This window comes from Podarcis melisellensis, assembly GCF_964234715.1.
Source record: "Podarcis melisellensis genome assembly, chromosome: 3".
In the NCBI taxonomy this organism is placed as follows: Eukaryota; Metazoa; Chordata; class Lepidosauria; order Squamata; family Lacertidae; genus Podarcis; species Podarcis melisellensis.
Genome location: NC_138530.1, coordinates 62,463,299 through 62,485,263, shown reverse-complemented (window position 1 = coordinate 62,485,263; position 21,965 = coordinate 62,463,299). Strand labels below are relative to the sequence as shown.

General features: G+C 38.7%; 1 protein-coding gene across 20 annotated transcripts in view; it reads left to right on the top strand.

The window, feature by feature from the left end:
* The window catches only part of EYA4 (EYA transcriptional coactivator and phosphatase 4), a 108,278-nt gene that overhangs the window by 54,787 nt on the left and 31,526 nt on the right, over window positions 1-21,965 (top strand). For 12 of the 20 annotated variants that reach the window (XM_081907126.1, XM_081907125.1, XM_081907124.1 and 9 more), the window contains 6 exons: window positions 4,140-4,264; window positions 6,702-6,770; window positions 12,654-12,749; window positions 16,875-16,941; window positions 18,854-18,996; window positions 19,111-19,254. In XM_081907126.1, the coding sequence (XP_081763252.1) occupies window positions 4,140-4,264; window positions 6,702-6,770; window positions 12,654-12,749; window positions 16,875-16,941; window positions 18,854-18,996; window positions 19,111-19,254 (644 nt within the window). The remainder of the gene's footprint in view (window positions 1-4,139; window positions 4,265-6,701; window positions 6,771-12,653; window positions 12,750-16,874; window positions 16,942-18,853; window positions 18,997-19,110; window positions 19,255-21,965) is intronic. The other 8 variants (XM_081907131.1, XM_081907132.1, XM_081907130.1 and 5 more) reach the window with 3 other exon arrangements.

Genomic DNA, 21,965 nt, shown 5'->3' with positions numbered 1-21,965 from the left:
CAAAAGTATGAATTCTGAGTTTTATTTTTACTGACAATTAAATGTTGGAGCCACTTATTCTTTTGCCTGTATGCTTTGCAGTTCATTGTTGGGTTTGTTTGCCATACAGTTGTAGATTTAACTCTTAAGACAAGTTGATAAGAAAAACAAATTATCCTGTTTAACACATTTCTGGGATTTCAAATCTAGCCCTTTTTTGTCCCTTTATTAATTATTTGAGGCAGATTGTGAATAATATCTTAAGTTCTGAATATACATATTAAATTCTTTAAGATGATTAAGTACTTGAAAAATCTTTCTTTTCCTAAAAGGTAAATTGCACTTTTTGAAACATAACATTGAATAAACAGCAATATTAATTTTATTGTGATTTTATATTGTGCTACTATCTTCTACTGCATTGTCCTGATAGTTTTAGTGAAGGCCTGCCTAAAATTCTTTTAAATAAGGGTAGGGAACCTCTAGGGATGCGGGTGACGCTGTTGTCTAAACCACTGAGCCTCTTGGGCTTGCCGATCAGAAAGTTGGTGGTTCAAATCCCCGCGACGGGGGAAGCTCCCGTTGCTCGGTCCCAGCTCCTGCCAACCTAGTAGTTCAAAAGCACACCAAAAAAGCAAGTAGATAAATAGGTACCGCTCCGGCAGGAAGGTAAATGGTGCGCTGCTGTGGTTTCGGTGTTCCGTTGCGCCAGAAGCGGCTTAGTCATGCTGGCTACATAACCCGGAAAAACTGTCTGTGGACAAATGCCAGCTCCCTCGGCCTGTAAAGCAAGATGAGTGCCGCAACCCCAGAGTCGTTTGAGACTGGACTTAACTGTCAGGGGTCCTTTACTTTACCTTTAGGGAACCTCTGGGCCACCATTCCCATCCTGTCTGACCATTGGCACTTTGGCATCCTGGGAAGTAGGAGTTGTTAATGAGGAGGGGAGCTTTGTGTACCTGGCCTGCTGCCACTTGCCAAGCTGCGCAGGAGCAGAGAGGTGCAGTGTGGACTAGTTGGCAGAAGCACCAGACTAGCTCTGCAGATGTGCCCACACAGCACTGACCTCCCCGCTGCCTTGCCCCTCGCTCCTTCTCTTGGTAAGTGAGAACAACTTCACTGCTGGGAGGCCATGTGTGTGACATCACCTCTCACCAGCTGCTCTCACAGGGAAGGAGAAATGCATAATGGCAGAGTCCCCATCTCTGGGAACACAGCTCAATTCTTTCTCACTCCTTAGATGAAACACACAGATGATAGGTAGAAAACAAGAATACAGAGCTGAAAAGCACCTGCATAGTAGTTAAAAGGGACTCATTTGAATGTCTCCTACCTTCCACGCTAGTCTAGCAACAAATAATAGTTTTAAGGAATTTAAAAGGATGGTATAATAAACTCACCATTATTCACAATATACACACTGTACTTGTTTTTGTTTTTGCCCCATTGTCATCTCTGATCAAATAGGCTTTGCAAGTTTTAGACGTATGACTAAAGCCTTCATGAACTGTGAACAAAATAATGATATGAGTATACATGTATGTAATGGGCAAAAATGGCTTAGCTGCAAAAAGTGTGGAACTCACTTTGTCCAATCCATCCTATAAGGGGCATCCTCAGCTGCCTACTGCAGTGGAATGAGATGTGGCACAGGGTGCAGCAGCAGGAGGGCGAAATGAAAAGAATTTTGAGAGGTAGTTGTGTGTGGGCTTTTGTGTGGTATGTTTCATTCATGCTCTTACCACATATTGTAGAAAGCCAGAAAAAAACTGCATTGGGCTACACATAATATACCTTAGTTACATTATTCAGGATGACTAGAAATAGGCTGTTGATATAAAAAAAATTCCTTCCAGTAGCACCTTAGAGACCAACTAAGTTTGTTATTGGTATGAGCTTTCGTGTTCATGCACACTTCTTCAGATACAGTTGATATAGTTCTTCTGTTGATATAGTTGGTCTTGTGCTAATAGTGTAAGGAAAAAATCTTTTGGGGGAGAGAGATTCAGAGAATGGAGAATCCTCTCTGATGAGGGATTGAAAGAGTCTGTCTTTGATGCAGAGGAATGTGTTTCACTAAAATAATATTGATTATAAATTCAAAAATAGTGGTTGCTTCTATGAGCTTTCCTGTTGCATATGGTCATGTTTACAAATTTAGTTTCTCAATAACACATACATTAATTTGTTGCCTTGTGTGCTTATACCTTGATGTCTAATTGTAGGGAAGTTAAGTGATGTGTTTGTATTTATATAACCTGTACCCCAATTATCTGCTATCCTCTGTTTCTTTAGTAAGCTGCCTTATAACTTCTCGAATCCAGGAGCAGCTGGCAGTGAGGATTGGCAGTGCACACCTGGCTTCCCAGCTGACGTTTGCCAAAGTTTTTTATTATTATTATTATTTCACATATTTAGGAGCTATAATAGTCTTCTTAGTTATACACTTAGTGGCTTGCCCACTTAATCATGAATGCTGATTAATCATCACTTAAAAGAAAGACAGGTAGAAATGCAAGTTCTTGCTGGGGAGGGCAGACAGGCAAAAAAGAGGCAGTTCTGGTTTTGACAAGAGGAAGGAAAGTAGGTTTGATTTTTTTGGAGCTAGCTGGTAATGAAAACCCTTTTTGGGACTGAAGCAGTTTTAAGTATTTGTACTTCCTGTGAGTGTGCCTGCTTCACTCAGCTAAATTTATAAACATAATCTATTATGAAAACATAAATCTGCAGTATTATCTCCTCACAATAAAACTGACCCTATGATAGCTACTCCTAGAACTTCCAGTAGCTTCTATTTGGGGAGTGTAAAAAATGTATTGTATACCTCCGGAAAAAGTAGAAAATAATACAATACTTATAGAATCTTTGGATCAATAGACAGAAGAGTTGGCATAAGTATTGGGCAGGTAGGAAACAGAAGTCTTTTTCATTTAGTGTTCCTTTGCTCCAAAAAGGCCTGCATTTGGAATTGGAACCAAATTGTACCTGTCTTGGCAAACCAGTTTCCAAATGTTTGTTTGCTGTCACTGCCACAAGACCAATTTTAAGTGTCTCCTTCCCCCACTCCAGAAATAATCCAAGTTGCTTAGAGCCCCCCAAAACACCCTGTTCTCAAATGAAGGAACAGTTCAGGGGGGATCATTCCAGCCTTCATATGAAAAGTTTAATTGCCTGTGCAAATTGATCAGGAAGGTTGCCAAGCAAGTGTTACCTTTGGGTGATTTCCATTAGTGTGGGTGACAAAGCAGAAAAGGTCCACCTGTATCAATTTCCATGTAGGTAAATGATGCGAGTTCTATATTAGAGAAGGTGCTCCTTCAGTACACCAGACACAATACATTTAGGACTTTAAACACTTTAATTTGGGCTGAGAAATGCATTGGCAGCCAGTACAGTTGACCTAATATAGATGTAATATGACCCCTATATCCTCTCCTAAGCTGTAGAGAACAGCACTAGCTGCAGTCTTTGGGTTATCTACATAGGGCACATTGGAGTACTAGTGTATGGGTGACAGGCACCAGATTGATCTCAGAAAGAAAAGGTTGCAGCCATGATAACTGAGGCAACTAGGAAAAGTTGTCTGCTTCAGTGCAAAACACCAGCAGCCGGGCCATTAGAAAACCATATATATGAATCCTGAATATGCACCTTACTGTTAATTTACACACTTTAGTACTAATTTTAGATACTTTATGCCAAGGCACATCCATATCCAGTGAATGTACTTTTCTTTAAACAGGGTATTAGCAAGTGCACCTCAGCACTCCTTGTAGATCCTCAGTGGATCATAGGGTTCCACCTTTAGGTTGCATGCCTTATTAGTTACAGACTTAGCAGGCCTTGTGGAGTTTCAGGGGATGCTGGGTAATATGTTTTGAATTGCCCACAGTGGCCATTGCCAACAGGAGAGCATGATTTGGGTTGAGTGCTCCTGTTTTCCTCCTCGGCCTGCCAGTTCTCCACTGATTTCTCTCCAAAACAATGTTGGGTATGAGGCTGATTTTAAGATACTGCTTGCTGTTTTTCCAGCATTTAATTATCAGGGAAAGTGTTTATTTTCAGTGTGTATGTAGTTACTATGGCCTCAAAAGGGCCTCTCTGCACACTTCCATTATGTAAATAGTATAGTAATAGTATTACTTTTCTCTCTCTAATAGATCTATGGAAATGCAGGATCTAGCAAGCCCTCATAATCTTGTGGGAAGCAGTGAAACACCTGGTAGTTCTAAACTGGACAAATCTAATCTTAGCAGCACATCTGTTACAACAAATGGAACAGGCGGTGAGTGAACACCTACCTCTTTCAGTTTAAAAACAAAAAGTGCTCTGACATCTTTAGAGACAAACTGGTATATGGTGGCAATACAGCACATTAATGAAGAAGTTGAAAGAAAGATATATACCATGGATGATAGCGTAAGGTAATCAGTTGTGTATTAGGTACAGTCCTCTAATATAAAATTTTATAAGTAATGCCCTATTCTTTCCCATACTTGTGTTGTTTCCTACCAGCCATGTCTCTTCTGTCTCCAGTATATCTCCATTAATTTCTACCTGTCTTAATGTTAGTCATCCTTCCACCTTCCAACTATTTTTCTTGCATTGCAATTTGGCCTGCACTTTAAGCTTGCTGAGGCTATTTGTACCAGCATCTTCCTGCATCTCGTTATCCAAACACCCAGCCTGGTGTTTGCTTTTAATCTTCTTATTTTAAAAATACCGAGCCTATTCTGTTCATCCAAACAAGACGTGAGTGATCCTTTCGATCAGGTGCTGACATTCATAAGACAATTTTAGTGAGAGTCTGCAGCATTTGAGTAAATTTTAAAAGTTCATTATACTTCTAGGGTGTGGAAAGAGCGAATTTGGATCATTTTCATATTTCTAAAAGTAAATTACCTTTCAGAAAAAAGATGTGTACAGGAGGTTGAAACCAGACTCAATCATGTTTAGCGTAGACCAACTGAAATCAGTGAAGGGTCAAAAGCAGCATGACTAATTCTGGATTAAACCCAACATCAATATGTTTAATCAAAGTTTATTTTGCTTTTAAGGATTTTATGTTGTATGCCAAAGTCAACTAGTGAGTTTCTAAGGTGTCACAGCACTTTTTGTGGTCTCACTGACAGACTATAGCCTGACCCACATGTTATACTGCTGCTTGTTACAGCAGCCTCAGTGTGGTGTCTTATCCACTTAGTAGTTGTAACATATCTTGCTAGTTTCCTTATGATACTTCTAACTGCCATGGGGATTTTTATGCTGTTGTAGCTTGTTCAGTAACTTGGCAGTGGTTCACAATGGCATAAATTCTGCATGGCAAGCAGAAGACTCATATAAGCAAAGTCATCACACATTACAGGAAGGGTAAGAGTAAGGCAGAGGCTTTTTTCAGTGTGTGTGTGTGTGTGTGTGTGTGTGTGTGTGTGTGTGTTTTGCTTAACAAAAATGTTCTTAAATCTGTTTAATTTTAGTTGGCTCATAAAATTGTTGTGCTAGCTTGCAAGTCCACATATTTGCTACAGTATTTTAACTCACAGATTATCAAAGCATAACTCAGCCAAATATCTGAGCGATACCTTTACATTTTGTGCATTCATTTCCATTTACCTTTATTAAAAGGAAAATTAAACCAAAGGAGAAAATATATAAAGTACTGAGCTTAGCGTCCACTTCATCCTATTTGACTTGACACAAGCGAGTCACCTGTTGTATCAGCGTTCCTGGGTGCATTTTAAATGAACCAAGTTGCTTTTTTACTAACTCATGCTTTAGATTTTTCTAGCCCAGTGTTCAGCTGTAACACAATGACGCTCCAGGTTCCTCTACGGTGGAGGTCTTTCTCAGTCTTTCTGCAGGCAAAGCATGTGAAGTACTACTGAGATTTGGGCTCTCCCTTGTTGGACGTATATCAATGAGTAAAAGAACCAGGGCATACAGGACTTGATCAGAACATTTTTTTAACTGGTCAGACTTGCATGGTTTTGGAATTTAAAAACAAAATTAGTTGTAAATGATGTAATACTATATTTGCCTTATACAACAGTGAATTTCATGCCTTTGTCAGGTTGTATAGCTTAAGGAAAAAAACACCATTTGTGAGTGTATGGCATGAGCCATTATCAAGAGGCACTAAAATTGAAAGAGCAGGTGGTTTGCTTGTGCATGTGTATGAGTGAGAGAGTGAGTGAGAGAGGAACAGAGATGGATTTTTTGAAGATTCTATGATTCAATATCAAGTGGACTAAGGGTGAGTATTCACATGGATTTGTTTGGATGCAGACTTTGTCATGCTTAGTTGGCCAGCTAAAATAAATGGCACTTGGTTAATAGACTACTTCAAGCATGACAAAATCTGGATTCAATCAGTACATTTTTATATGTATAATGCTCCCTATCATACAAATGTGTGTCCAAATGGGATAATACACTTACACCTGTGTCCTGATAGTATTATAATGGAATCTGATGTATGTGTGAGGCTTTTTCTGATTTGGTATCCAGAGACATGTTACTGAAAACAGGAATATTTATTCTATGTGTCTTTGTGACAGAAGCACCACACAAACAAGTACTATATGTGATAGTACTTGTAGTCCTCCTTGAAAATGGTCTAGAGAATTTCCTTTCCTATTTTTTTTTTCTTATTTTGAAAATTGTTGCTGTATGTTAAGCAGATATTCAGAAAATGAACCACTATATACCATTCCAATTCTCAGGAGACAACATGACTGTTTTAAACACTGCAGACTGGTTACTGAGTTGCAGCACTCCCTCTTCTGCAACAAGTATGAGTAATCCTGGTATATTGCATGTGTGTGACTGGCTTCTTGATTGCTGTGTTGAATCTATGATATTTTGCTTTATTCTTTTTGATTTGACATTGCACAGCTTTCTTGTCGGAACCCTTTAAATATTGAGCGAAACACAGAGATTGTAATGTTTTACAATAACAAAGTATTTCTAATGTATTCTATATCTATCTACCTATCTGTCTGTCTATCTATGCCCATAGAAAAATCAAGTCAGTGTGCCCATAGAAATATTAGATCACTTGGTTTCTTATAAACATTGATATTTACTAAATCATTGTCAATGTGCCATATATTCTTAGAAATAATCTATAAACTGTTTTCTGGCTTATTCAAGTTTATATTTGTAGCAAAGTTCAGATATTTCTCCAGCAGAGGGAGAAATCCTGCAGCAGATATTTCTCTGGCAGCAAGGGGAATAGATTGCTTGTAGTTCCTAGTTATATTGCTAATTTTCCACTGCCATACAAAGAGCTGTGTTCCATCATGTTATAATCTCCCAGCATCCTCTGACCAGCTATGTTAAGGGAAAATTATATTTTTCTGCAGAATTCACATAACATTCCCAACATTCCTTGCTTACCCCTTCTATTCTCTTCTGGTTTCATCTCTCCTTTCCCACCACGAGGGATCCCTACATACACTGACTTTCTCTTGTAGCAATGAATCGGTTTCTGCGTCTTCTGAACCTCATTGTTTTGCAAACTGTAGTGGCGCACTGTGATAGGTTGAACTTTGGTGACTGGTGGGTTGGCTTATTCTGCCTTTCAGCAGGATAGAGTTGGGTAATTATTTTTGTTGTATATACTCCCCGCTTTCAAATTTGTAGTGAGCATCTCATGTTTCTTTTTAAAAAGCAAACAGGATTTCCCTTGACAGCAAGATTATTACAACACCTCACTCCTCATTAGGTTTCTGTGCAGTTTCTCAAACTATTGATGCAGTTTTCAAAATACTTCCATTGTAGCAATATAGGAAAAGTTGTTCCCCTTGTTTTTGTTGTTTAATCTGCACAAAATGTATTCCAAATTACAAGTATTTTAAGTATTTCAGGAATTTTTAGGGTGGATAAACCAAGATGTAATTAAAGTATTTAGGCTCTTCCTCCCTTTCTCTTCCTTCCCTTTTTCTGATGTATTTCATTAAGATTCTAATTTTATTTAACTAATATTCAGCTGTCAAAATGTCGAACATAAATTTTGTAGACAGAGAAGTAGAATTGGCAGTCTACTCATATCTGACACAGACTATGATTTAGTTCAGCTTGCACAAGTTTTGAGTTCATGTGTTCTCCCTGCTTTTCTCTTTCTTTTGGTATGACTGTGAGGAGGAGATTGTTTCTGTTTTCAAATAATTGGAATTTATTGTTATGTCTGAACCTGAACCTGTAGTTAATCTTAACTATGGTATAGGGAAACCGACCAAGATTATAAACCACAATTGGAATTGGATTGTTTCCCTAAACCATAGTTAAGAGTAACAATTCATCCAGGTTAGAATATAAAAATATGCTGCTATTAGTTAAAAATAGAAGCAGAAGCTTACAATCTCTTCCTCTTGGCTGTGATGAAGATGTAGAAGGGAGGGAGAAGTTGATGAAACCAGCGTTCATGCATGCAACACTAAAACATGGTTTAGGCACTGCATTTGAATGCATCCATGTATAGCTTTCCTAGAACCATAGAATTGTAGAGTTGAAAGGGATTCTGAGGGTCATCTAGTCCAACCCCCTGAGATGCAGGAATCTCAATTAAAGCATCCACGACAGATGTCCATCCAACATATGTTTAAAACATCCAAGGAAGGAGAGTTTCACTGTGGATCAGCTCTTCATGTCAGAAAGTTCACCCTGATGTTTAGTCTGAATCTCCTTTCATGTAACTTGAATCCATTGGTTTGAGTCCTAGCCTCCAGAGCAGGAGAAAACAAGCTTGCTCTATCTTACATGTGACAGCTCTTTAGATATTTGAAGATGTCTCTCATATGTCCTCTCACTCTCCTCTTTTCCAGGCTAACTTATCCAACTCCCTAAACCATTAGTTGCCCTCCTCTTCACATGTTCCAGCTTGTCAATATCCTTCTTAAATAGTGGTGCCCAGAAATGGACCCAGTACTCTAGGTGTGGTCTGACCAAGGCAGAATAGAGCAATATTACTTCCTTTGATCTGGACACTATACTTCTGTTGATGCAGCCTGAAATAGCATTAGCTTTTTTTTTTTTTTTTGCTGTTGCATCACACAGTTTTTTCATATTAATCTTGTGTTCTGCTAAGACCCCTAGTTCCCTTTTCCATATACTACTGGCAAGCTAGGTGTACCCCATCTTATATTTGTGCAGCTGGTTCTTCCTGCCTAAGTATAAAATCTTACATTTATCCCTATTGAAATTCATTTTGTTAGTTTTGGCTAAATTCTCCAATCTGTTAAGATCATCTTGAATCCTGATTCTGTCTTCAGTGGCATTGGCTACCCTCCCAGTTTGGTGTAATCTGCAAATTTGATAAGCATCTCCTCAGTACCTTCAGCCAAGTCTTTTATAAAGATGTTGAACAACACCAGGCCCAAGACAGACTCCTGCAGCACCCCACTTGTCACTTTTTTCCCAGGATGACAAGGAACCATGAGCATTCTTTAGGTTTGGTCAGCCAACTAGCTACAAATCCACCTAATAGTTACCACGTCCAGCCCACATTTTACCAACTTCTCTGCCAGAATATCACAGGACTTGGTCAAAAGCCTTACTGAAATCAAGATATAGTGGTACCTCGGTTTATGAACTTAAACCATTCCGGAAGTCCATTCTTAAGCCAAAACCATTCTTAAACCGAGGCGTGCTTTCCCTAATGAGGCCTCCCGCCACCAGTGCCCTTCCACCATTCGGATTTCGTTTTTAGACCGAGGTAAAGTTCTCAAACCAAGAGACTATTTCTGGTTTTGTGGAGTTTGTAAACCAAATCGTTCTTAAGCTGGACTGTTCTTAAACCAAGGTACCACTGTACACTGCATTCACAGCATTCCCTTTTTGTTACTTCTCATGCTTAACTTCTCATGCTTAAGTTGAAACAAATTTTACTGATGAATTTTTTTTTGTAGATGTGAAGCAAGTGAGTTCTCAGAAGCAAACTTTAAAACATTTTGGTTAGCATTTCAGTGCAAACCTATGTAATTCACACTTTTGCAACCAATGTGTGTACTGAAACATAGCTGGCCTTCAAAAATCTCATGACTTTGTGATGCAATCTTTCACCAAAAAATGTGTACCAAAATCTGCACATTGCATAAGAGGGAGTCAATTGCAATTGTTTTAAGTAATGAAATGAGTAGTTTAGATTAAAAAATACATACAAACGTGCATGCTTAGGATAAATATGTATGACTTCTAAAACATGCAGACTTAAAAAAAATTCAGGTAAATGGAATTGAAGATTGGAAGACGTACTAGCTGACGATTGTAAACTTATTTAAATAATGTATACTTGCATAAGGTTTATAAAATACACAGATCATGTGAGGACCAATCCAGTTCAAAAGGTAACGTTCATATATTTTGAATTAATAGATTTATTTCCAGCCTTACCCATGTGAGTTGAATAACTAATGTACCCTTATCTCACATGCTGCTATTTTGAAGTAGATTTGACTAACAACCCTGTGGTAAAGAACAGACGCAAAAGTATCCAGATGTGATTGTCTGGATTTAATAGCCCTGACAGACAGCAACTTGCCCTATATCATCCTCTGATCTTCATTGATTGAGCATAGATTTGAGCCTAGTCTTCCATCTCCATCCCCAACCACTGCAATAGCCTGTTTATCTATGCATGGTATGCTTGTTTTGTTGAATCCATACCCTGATCTTTGAGTTGCAAAACATAATACCTGGATTTATCTTCCCAATCCCCTTTTTATAGGAAGGAAACTTGACACTTCACAGTGTGAAGAATCTGGCAATTGTAGGAAGCAATTTATTCTCCTTTCATGGCTGCCTGCTGGCTGTGAGACAGAGCCTTGTAACTAATGTTCTATCTTTCTAATGGTCTCTGTTGCTTATTTTTTTATAAATACACTAACTTCAATCATAGCATTACTTTTCCTCTGTTTCACAGCCTGCAATAAAAACTGAAAGATATAAACCAACCACGGGCCTTTTGAGAGTTTTCAAAAATGATATGTTTTTCTTAGTGCACTTCACTTGTGCTAACATAAATCCAGCAACAGTATTGCAACTGCATGTTCCTATATAATAGAAATGGGCTGGGTGGGGGGATAAGTCTTACAGGGGATATGGAGAAATAACAATTTATTCCTATTGCTTTAAATATATATATATCAGAGCAATAGGTTCCCATGATCTGGAGAGGAAGAATGCAAAGCGTTCAAATAACTAAATAAGAGAAGGTCCACAAATAAGTGTTGCATTTGGCAGGGAGTTGGGGATAGCCCTATGGGTCTTTTTTATAGGTGTATGTGCTCTCATGCTAGTGTAAAACTTTGGTAAGTCACTTAACCTCTAAAGAAAATACTTAAAAAAACTAAAACGTTTCAAAATGTCATGGCAGTGTAGGAGGCCACCACTTACCAAAGGCACAGAGATTGATGTCATACATTAACACCTTGCCTCATTCTGCATTTGGGCAGCAATCACCATAAAATCAATCAATTGGGTTTAATTCAATGGTGTCTGTCCACTAGTGGGACGACTCTGTTGGCAGAATAGATTTCCTGCTGCTGCCTGCCATGCTGCCCAAAATCTGTTCTGGAAGGTTGAGAGACCTTTCACAGCAGATTGTGGGGTGGGGTGAGGTTGGATGCAGTAAGGAACAGGGAAAGAAGTCCCATCACTCAAGCTGAAATCTTTTCACACAACATTGGATGTCATCCTCTGAGTCTTAATAACAGCACAATCTTACACATGCCTGATAATAAGGAAGCCTATTGACTTACTCCCAAGTAACAGCATATAGGATTGCAGCCTGAATAGTTAAAAATAAAGCAGATAATTTGTCAGCTTTAGAAAGCATATTTCTAAAAAATTAAATGTGTATTCTTAAAAGATCAAAACTGCTGTACGGAGAGATAATGAAACATACCATAAAACTATTAGTAATATAAAGCAATACAGCTGGAAAAAGATTGTTAGACTACATCAAAATGTCACAGGCATCATGCAGTAGGTTTTCATGATGATTTGATAGGCAAGCAACAATCACAATTGAAATCCCACAGAAATATGCATGTTGAGAGAAGCATTTGGATCTTGCACAACAAATGGATAATGATCATGTATTTATTGCACAAAAGATAGTTTGAAAAGATCCTATCTCATTATATTAGAATAATCTTTGGAAGATATGTTTAGAAAAACCATGGTTCCTGAGGGCCTACTTTCTCCTCTTAGTAAGAATAGATCTGCTGATGTGCCAGTGTATTTATTCAGAGAAATTTGAAAAGACACTAAATAAAGAGCTGGGACCTGCGGGTATAGGGCGGAATATAAATTCAATAAATAATATTTAAAAAAATAAGAATGCAATAATATTGTTTTACTTGCCCAAAATATTTGTGTTTGCTTTTTATCCATGGTCCTTCATGGGTGGAATCTAGACTGGATTTATATTAAAGCATATATGGATAAATATTGGCTTTTCCTTCTTTTTCTTTTTGAAAAAGAGAGCAAGTGCATGGTTTTTTAAAGCTACAGTTGTGTTGTAGTAGATTATTCTCAGAATCATATTAAACAGTTTCCACATTTGTATATATTTTTTGATCCACTCATGCAGATTTTTGCTATAGTTTGCATGGTAACTTGTGCATAAATTTTTGAAGTAAAATCTCATGTTTGCTTATTTTTCTATGTAGTGTCTCTTCTTGCAGTCAAAACAGAACCTATGAACAGTAGTGAATCAACAGCAACAACAAGTGGAGATGGATCTCTTGACACGTTTACTGGGTCAGGTAAAGGCATAATACACTCATTGTATTGTAAAGTCAGTTTTTGTCAGTTACTCTTATCAAAATAAGGATGCATACTCAAAATTCCTTAATAACAATTAAGTTATCTTTTTACTATCCTGATAAAGTAGTTAAAAGTCATGGTTAGTGGAATAACCAATCTTTGGTTAAAACTTAGGTAGCAGAGTTCAGAGTCCTAATACTGAATGGCCCTGTGTTTTTAGCAAGAGGGCAGTGACTCCTTGAGGATCCCTTATGTACCCTAGTGAGCAAAGAGGGGAGACCATTTGCAGCAGCAGCAACATGCCCATGACAACAGAGAGCAACTGAGACATCTGAATGTCAGACAAGACAAGGAGCTATCTGGAGCGGTGAAGGGATCCAGGCCAGCCTCAAACCAAAAACCATTTTTAACACTGCTTCTGTGGGAGAGAGAATTCCTGGGGTTCAAAGAGCCTCCACCCGATGCAAATAATGTGGTTTCAAATAGGCTTGCTGCCCCTTCTGGCTCTCAAGGCAGACTAAGGCGATAAGTTCCCAGAGAGCCAGACTTTGCCTTCCTCTGCTTTCCCTTCTGTCTAAATAGCTGCACTGCATGAGGCCCAGCAAATGCCACTAATGGTCCATAACTCATCAGTCTCTGTTGTTGCCATCTCTGGCAAAATGTAGTACAACAGCATCAAGAAAGAGCTCCTTTCACTCAGTTTTCTAGTAAATAAAACAGTGAGTTAGCTGTAGCTCTCACAGCAACTCAGCACAAAAGGGACACCCAAAAAATGAAACACTGTCCCTGTCTCAAGAGAGAACGGTCAAAATCAGTGGTTCATCTACTAACAAATTCCTCAGAAGACCTGATGGCCCTAGCCAAGATACTGCAGGTGATGGTATCTACCATCCAAGTAACACCATGGGTTAGGTTCCAGACCAGGCCTCTACAGTGAGCACTGTTTCCAAACCAATTCCTCATCACATTCAGTAAACACATAGTTTTTTCCTTCTACATTCTCTTAGTCTTACGGAGTATGGATTCATACGTTTTTGTTGTCCTAGCTTGAATAGGGGTGTAAGTGTGGTATTACATAATTTCCAAATGCTGTCTGTGTCTGTTGTGTCTGTCTGTCTGTTGTTGTTATTTGTACTGGGCATGGTCACTGGCTATGCTTACATTGTGAGGTAGAGGGTTCATTATTAGATCTGCCAGTTAGATCTTGAGGGTGGAATGGATCCTCCCCCTGGAAGAGGAAGCAAAAGACTTGAAAGGTCCTGCCTATCTGGTCCAGTGGGAGGAGTCATTCTATTAGTGAAATGTCCTCCAGTCTTCTCTTCAAACAGAAATTCATGGTAAGGACCAATTTCCAGTTTCTATTATATTGAGATGGAAATTTTAAATTCAGCTAATGAGCTTGTTGATGTAGCCAGGTTTCCAAAGAATTGCATTAGGGAGCTCAGAGCCCTTCATGTGCCATTGGGATTTAATTTATTTATTTTTGCTTTGATCAACAGGGTCCCATGCTGTCATGTGAAATAGTGGGGCCATGTTCTTTAAGAATCTCAAGCCCAAAACTCCCTTAAGCACCTAGAACTAGTTGTCCAGTTCTTTGGATCCTGCCCATAGTCTATTTCACAAAATAGTGAGGAACTATTCCATGTTTGTGCAATTCTGAAGGCTGTTTGCTAGTACCATTATGACATATTGAAGAAGGGTAAACTTTGAAATACAATTATGATCGATTAGACGAAAGAAATTCCAGAGCTGCTTTAATCTTTTTCAAAAGTGAATGAACAGCAGATGGCCTAATAAAGATACTCGGTATATTTGCCTAGTATGGATTTCTGTGAAGGCATTGGTTCAAAATTTTAGAATACATATATTTGGAACACATCTGTCTTAGTCAAGACAGATGGTTAGAGGAAAGAAACTTCAAAATGTTTGGATTCAGTCCAGGCTGGGCAGTACTCTTGAAAGATTTTTAATAGGATATGATTGTCATAATTCAAACTTGCCTAGAAATATACTCTTTGTATAGGCACGTAGTTAGTTGATGGCTACTGTACTAGACCACTTGATTTTTTCTGTGTAAAATTAAATAGATGTGCTACATCTATGGGGTGTGTGGAAATAAAGCAAGTCCTGGTGGCAGCCCTCCTATAAATGGAGATAATCAGATGTATTCATCGTGCAATAGTATCAACATAAGCCCAGGTTCCAAAGAAATGTGAAATCAGTTGAACCTAATGGTTTTCTTTTCTTGTTTGTTCTAAACTGACTTTACTTTGGACTACAGTCCTCTGCTTTGTCCTGCATAGCTTTTGAAAATCAGCTAACTTTGAGAAGTAGATCATGATATATGGCCTGGGGCGCAGCTGTTTAAAAATTCCGCTGCATTAATAAAAATCTCTTGTGCGAGCTTTGTATTATGACTCTATTTATCTAGCCTCCCCCCCCCCAATTTTTTAAAATCAAATCAAAACTTCTTTCACATGAACAATTGCCCCAAAGTTATTGCTATGCATCTAGAACTGTGCTGGCATCCCCATTCACACAGACTTCCTTCCCATGTAAGCAAGTTTTCTCATTCACTGTGGTGGAGATGGCAGTTCCATTCATCATTTAGCATTGCATGCATAACATGGCTTCCCACGCTCTCCTTATTGAATCCCTTGGAAGCACAGAATCTACTATGGGCATGGAGTCTCTACACTAGAATGACTCGCCCAGTTTGGTAAACAATTGCAACTCAGTCCATGGAGGGAAATAAATTAATGCCACTGGTTCTGCTGTGCCAAGTGTACAAAACCATGCTTTATGTGTAGGTGTGGTATGGTTTAAGTTCACATGGTAATGTAGTAAGACATGAAGCCAAACCTAACCCCAGACATCTCCAGAGTTTGTCACAATAACATGGACAATAGACTTCTATTGTTCCTACAGTTTTGTATAAGGATTTATATTTTTATTAGAAAATGCTAGTTTCATGAAGTATTTGCCAATATTGCAAAGGGAGCTTGTGGCTGGTTGGGGCTCAGAATAGGAAGATGAATAGAGAGACAGGACAAAATATTGGGTTCAAATAGGCCACAACTTTATTGCTTACAGGTGTAAGTAGGCTTTGGTGCAGACAATGGGTATGTATCCTCAATCAAGCAACCAACTGCAGGTTGATTATTGGCTTCGTCGACCCTAGGTTAAGGGTCATCCTATGAATACAGTGAGGGAGTATTTCCATAGCTAAGTGTCATGCCTGGCCTGCATGCTCACCTTCGGACAGCACCAAAGTCGGTTGCATAGGGTGTGAGTGTGGGGAATCCAACTCCAACTGAGCTGGCTAGAAGAGATGCAGCTTGACTAAATACCCAGCAAACGGACCAGACTGAAGTCCAGAGGTTTCTATGGTTCACTGCACAGGCCATGGTTGGTTCATTCAAATAGGCAGGCACACTTATTCATTTGTGGCCTACAAGAGGAAAAAGAGCCAGCTTTTTAAAAATGTCTGTATGTAGTTGCCTCTTAATTCTGCTCACCACAATTGACTAGGCAAGTGGTTATTTTTAAGTCTCACTTGTGTTTTGAATACTGTAATATGTTACTTTAAAACTTGTATTACTTGAGAAACTTTGTTGCATCTGAAACAAACACATTGTGTTTTGAAGTCCCCATCAGTAAACATAACAAGTATACCATACCCTTGTTAGGCCACCTTGCGAGGCTGGTGGGCTGCATTTGTGGGTCACCAGTTGTGCAGGAGTGATGGAACAGAATATTGGATATCATACTCAGTGACTTTTATTCATGCTGGGTTTCTAGATAAAAATATAGAACATAGCTGTTTAAATGTTGTCTGATTCATAGCAACTTTGATCAGAGCAGTCATACTTTGATTCAACAGTTTTTATATTGTTTATAAAATACCGTATTTTTCTGTGTATAAGACAAATTTTTTTTGCTATAAAAAATTGGCCAAAAGTTGGGGGTTCTCTTATACGTTGATAGAGAATTCATGGGTTTGGGCTCAGCCTCTGCCGTGGGTGGCTTGGATTTGGGTTCTTGCGTGGGCAGAAAAATATGGTACTTTGTTGGCTCCAAATATTCTCATACATTGAACATTCTGTACTCTTGGTTTTTTGCAGTAATAACAAGTAGTGGCTACAGTCCAAGATCATCACATCAGTATTCACCTCAGCTATATTCTTCCAAGTTAGTGAGCATGCACCTTCTTACATATTACTGCATATCATTTATTTTAGGTCATTTATTTAAAGAGTATTAAAAGTAACTGTTTTGTTTTATATAAAATGCATTTTATGTAATCTGAGTGGTCATTCAGTTCAATGGATACCAAAGGAATTTTTGTAACTTCTTTAGCAACGGAAATCAAGATATAAGATTCCTCTAAACCAGTGGTGTCCAAACTTTTTTCAAAGAGGGCCAGATTTGATGAAGTGAAGGGCCATGAGGCCAACCAAAGTTGTTAACCGTTTTTGAAGATTGAATATGTTGAGCTTTTTTTAGGATTTTACCCCAGGAAATAAACTGCCACAGGGGCCGGATTAAGCTGACCGGTGTGCTCAATTAAGCCCCTGAAACGGACTTTGGACATGCCTGCTTTAAACATATTTTCAATGTATTTCTGCAATGAATAACTATTGCTTGCTTCATAGTGTATAACTGTAAAGTAGGTTTCAACCTATAAGCCACAATTATTTTAGCCCAGAATAATTTTATAACAGTCAATGTGGCTTTATGGGGCTGTATCAGTAGTGTCCCTTGCTCTGACAGAAGACTTTTTGATATGGCAGAGGCTTCTGTTAATAGAATAGGTAGGCAATTTTCTCTTATTTCCCCTCCTTCCTGCAGCTCTCGCATTCCGTAAAATCTACTTGAGAAGGTTAGCAGACTCATTGGAGCAGACCAGGATCTTAAGGAGGAGAATTGGTAAAAATTGCCTTCCTCTCTGTTCCACTGGCAGAAGCCTCTGCTGGATCAAAAAGTTGTGTCTGTGTGAAGGACACTATTGTGTGCAACCCATAGTAGCTTAAAGTAATAATGATAGTTAATTTTTTATTTGCAGTGTTGGCTTTAGTGTGGAAAAGAACAATTTAACTATGATATGGTAGTCGTTACATATAAAGTCATCACAGTTTAGCTTTATTTTAATAATCTATTACTTAAAGTGTAATATGTTGCATTTTATGTAGGAAAAACGTATGCCAACAATGTGAGAGTAGTTTAAAAAAGAAAGCTGAAATGAAAAATAAATGAAATTAATAACATATTTAATCATGGATTTTAAAGGGTATGTTTCATTTAAATCAGCTTTTCTGTGTATTCATGTTAATTAAATTTCATTTTAATTATTAACCATTCAGTATAAAGTATGCATTTTGAAATATGTTTGTAATTCCTTTTAAGAAGAAAAAAGTGGGTGGTTTTGTGTAATGTGCATTTTTAGTTAAATGCTTCAAGTATTTTCAGTGATGTTTGGTTAGTCCCACTCTGTGATGACTTGAACTTGAGGACAGTCTTTTATTACATGCTCACATGTGGTAGACTGATAAGTATAGCAGTTTACTGATCTTGCTGCCACTATTCAGCTATTGTTTATACCATACCTCTTATGTAGATATATGTTGAGATTGGGAGTGGACTTTGGGTTTATGAGCATCATTTCTGCTATCTTCTCTGTCCCTTCGTTCACTGTGCATTAAATAAATGCTCAGACTAGATCCAGTGGAGTGTTTTTTAAAAAGAGACTTTTAAGAAAAAAGGGAATTCAATATTCGTGGTCACATAGAAATCCCACATTCTAATAGACATAGAATCACATGGTTCAGATTTTCACTTTTATTCATGGCTTGGGCTTCCCTGAAATGTACATAGACTTGAAGAGGAAAGTTTAAAGAATGACAGTCTTTCCTTCTTTCTCCCTCAGCTCTGTGTGCTTTTCAAGGTTCATATTGATTCTGCTGGTTCTGACTTTCTTCCAGTTTGCCTTCATGAATAATTGTGAGGAGGAGGAATGAGAATATGTGGGATTGTCTATTTGTTTGAATAAACTTGATATGTATATATTGTCACTTGTGATGATATTTCCCCCCCTGTTCTCTAGGCCCTATCCACATATTCTTTCTACTCCAGCAGCACAGACAATGTCTGCCTATGCCAGTCAGACCCAGTATTCAGGAATGCAGCAGCCAGCAGTGTATACAGCCTATTCACAGACTGGGCAACCTTACAGTTTACCCACTTACGGTATTTGACCTCAAGTTGTACTTTATTCTTATTCCAAGTATTTTTGACATCATGGAACTGCTGTGCTTTCCCCCCCATCTATAAGAATCAGATGAAAATTAATTTCTTATGCAGATTTGGGTGTAATGTTGCCAGGCATCAAGACAGAAAGTGGACTTTCACAAACGCAATCACCCTTGCAGTCCGGGTGCCTTAGTTACAGCCCAGGATTCTCCACACCACAGCCAGGCCAGACACCATATTCATACCAAATGCCAGGTCAGTCACCTATTGTCCTTCCTTGCTCTTTAGTGTTATCTTTGAACCAATTCAGAATCTATGTATTTCTTAACTTATGTGATAAGTATCTTGAGTGAAACTTCATGTCACCTGATAAACTCTTTCATTACAGTTACGATAGCTGTCTGTTGTTTAAATGAATGATAATCTGAAATTCTAAGATAATTTTGTTGATTATTTTCTAATATTTGTAAATAACAGCCTCATGTACCGTGTTAACAAAGTTACTCGTAAATTATCTGACGACAACATTTAATACACTGCTGGGGTACTTTAAAACTGAAAATAACTTCTTGAGAATGATGTAGACAACAATCCTAACTAAGCCAGCTGCACGTGAAATGATCCTTTGGGTGTTTGGCATTCATTTCTGAAATTTGGAGATCTCTAACAGGTCATTAAATCATTGAGCATATACATGTTCTAAGCATTTAGATTGTGTTGGATTCTACATTTGGAACAATCATGTTGGCCCTTCTGCCCATCTTGTTTGTTCCTAGTTATGTTGATAAAGGAAAACGGTGATACCTAGGGTGCAGGAATTCTAAAAATTCTGTTCTGCCCCTAAAATACCTAACAAAATGAAGGGATACAGAAGGACTTTCTGTTCCCTCTGTTCTTTTTAGCACATTAGTAAAGTGCATGGGTTGCCAGCTGCAGCCTCTTACAATTGAAATAAAAATAAAAATCAAGTAAGGGGACCGGGAACCTGCTGCAACCAAAGCTGACAGTTATTGGGTAAATGTGTATTAATTGAATGTTTTCTTAGATTTTTATCACATGATAGACCCTTTAGTCCTATGAACTATAAATTTGTTTGTTTGTTTTTTAATAAATTTTTATTGAGTTTTCAAATTTTTTATAAACAAACACACACACACAAACACCAAACACAAAAACAATACATATATAATTTTCATTACCCTCTTTCCTTGACTTCCCCACATCTCTCCTTCCCACATTCCAATTTTAATAGTTAATTCAGCAAGTTATTTCCTCTTCTCTGTATTATATTGTTATCTTCTGTTCTTAATATTTAGCATCTCTTGTTAGACTCAAATTTACTTATAAGTTTTTACACATTAACTCCTTTCTCTAAGGTCGACCTATCTTCTCTCACACGAATCCTCCCATTTTAAACAAAACATTTCCAAATTAAAAAATCATAACTCAAAAATTCTTACTATTCTACTCTCCCCCTCCCTCCCTGGCCCGGTTTCTGTCCCTTTCCACATTTCTATTCTGAAAATCAGTTTCAGCCCGGATTTCTCACATCCGAGGCCCTCAAGCCCCAGTTAGTCTCTCTCCGTCTATTTTGTTGCTTGTTGGCCTTCAATTCTCGAAGGAGTTGTATCCCAAGCTCCCTCTTCTTTCCTTCCGCCAAAGTCGATAGCAGTTGCTGCCAAGGATCTGCCAATCTCCCATGCTCAAACTCAAAGAAAAGGTCCCAGTCATACTTGTTCTTTCCTTCCACCGAATCAGTCCATAGCAATTGCTGCCAAGGGTCTGCCAGTCTCCCATACTCAAACTTGAGGAAGAAGTCCCAATCATGCTTGTTTATTCTTTTATATTCCAGTATTTCAGATATTCCAGGGGCTTCTTCCTTTGTCCTTCTCTCCTTTTGCAAATTTACGGTACACTGGTCCTGTTCATCAAGTCCTTTATTTTCTGAAGCTGCAGGCTTTTGGTTGATACTTTCCATCTGAACGTCCTCTCCTTCTTCTTCTTCCTTTCCCCCTATTTCCAAAACTATCTCTTCTGTTCTGGCTGCCGGGTTATTTTCCAGCTTTTTGTCATCAGCAGAGTTACACAATTTCAGATTCAAGGTCACAAGTTGTTCGCTCATATCTGCAGTCTGTTCTTGTAGAATTCCCACGAGAAAAAACATCCTTTCAATCTCTGCCAGTAATTTTCCTTCTGCAGCCATTGCAGTATCTTTTGTTCCCTCCAGGGGGATTGCCAGTCCAATCGTTCCTTTCCAACAGCTCGTTACTTTGTTATTCACAAATACTTTGTTTCCAATCAGTTCAGATACAATATGTCCCCTTTAATCCAAAAGAAATTTTCTAAGTCTCTCAATTCCAGCCTTTAGTTGCCCGTTTGACAGCTCTTTTGACAGCTGTCAAACTTTCTCCTTTTCCTCGGGCTTACACACAGGACCCTCCCGGGTCCAGACTGGGGGGGGGGGGAAATTACACAAAAACTTCTAAAGTTCCTCTCTCCTCTCCAGCACAATAGCTTTTTAATCCAATTCGTGCAAGTTGTTTTTCTAAGCACAAAAGTCTTTCCACCTCAGTGCTCTTCTCCTTGCTTAAATCTTTTTGTGGGGGGGGGAGTGTGGACTTCCTTTTAGCACATCCCCCGGTCGTACTCCAATCCAAGGTAAAATTTTAATATCAAATTTCCATTCTACTCACGGGTTCTTTATTTCAGTCCGAATTTCAGGAAGGAAGACAGCGCTCTCCGGCCATGGCTCGCGGCTTCGCTCCGCCGAGGTAGCGATGGACTCTCAGCACCGCGCCGCACCCCAGTCCACTCCGCAGCCTTTAAAAAGGCTCTTTGCGGGTCGGGGAGGGCGTTTAAGGTGCCCACCGAGTCACCAAGTCCGCAGGCTTCAGCGCCTGCGGTTTTTAAGGGTCCCCGTGTCGCCGGCACGGCAAGACCCGTCCTCAGCGGAGCCGATTCCCTCC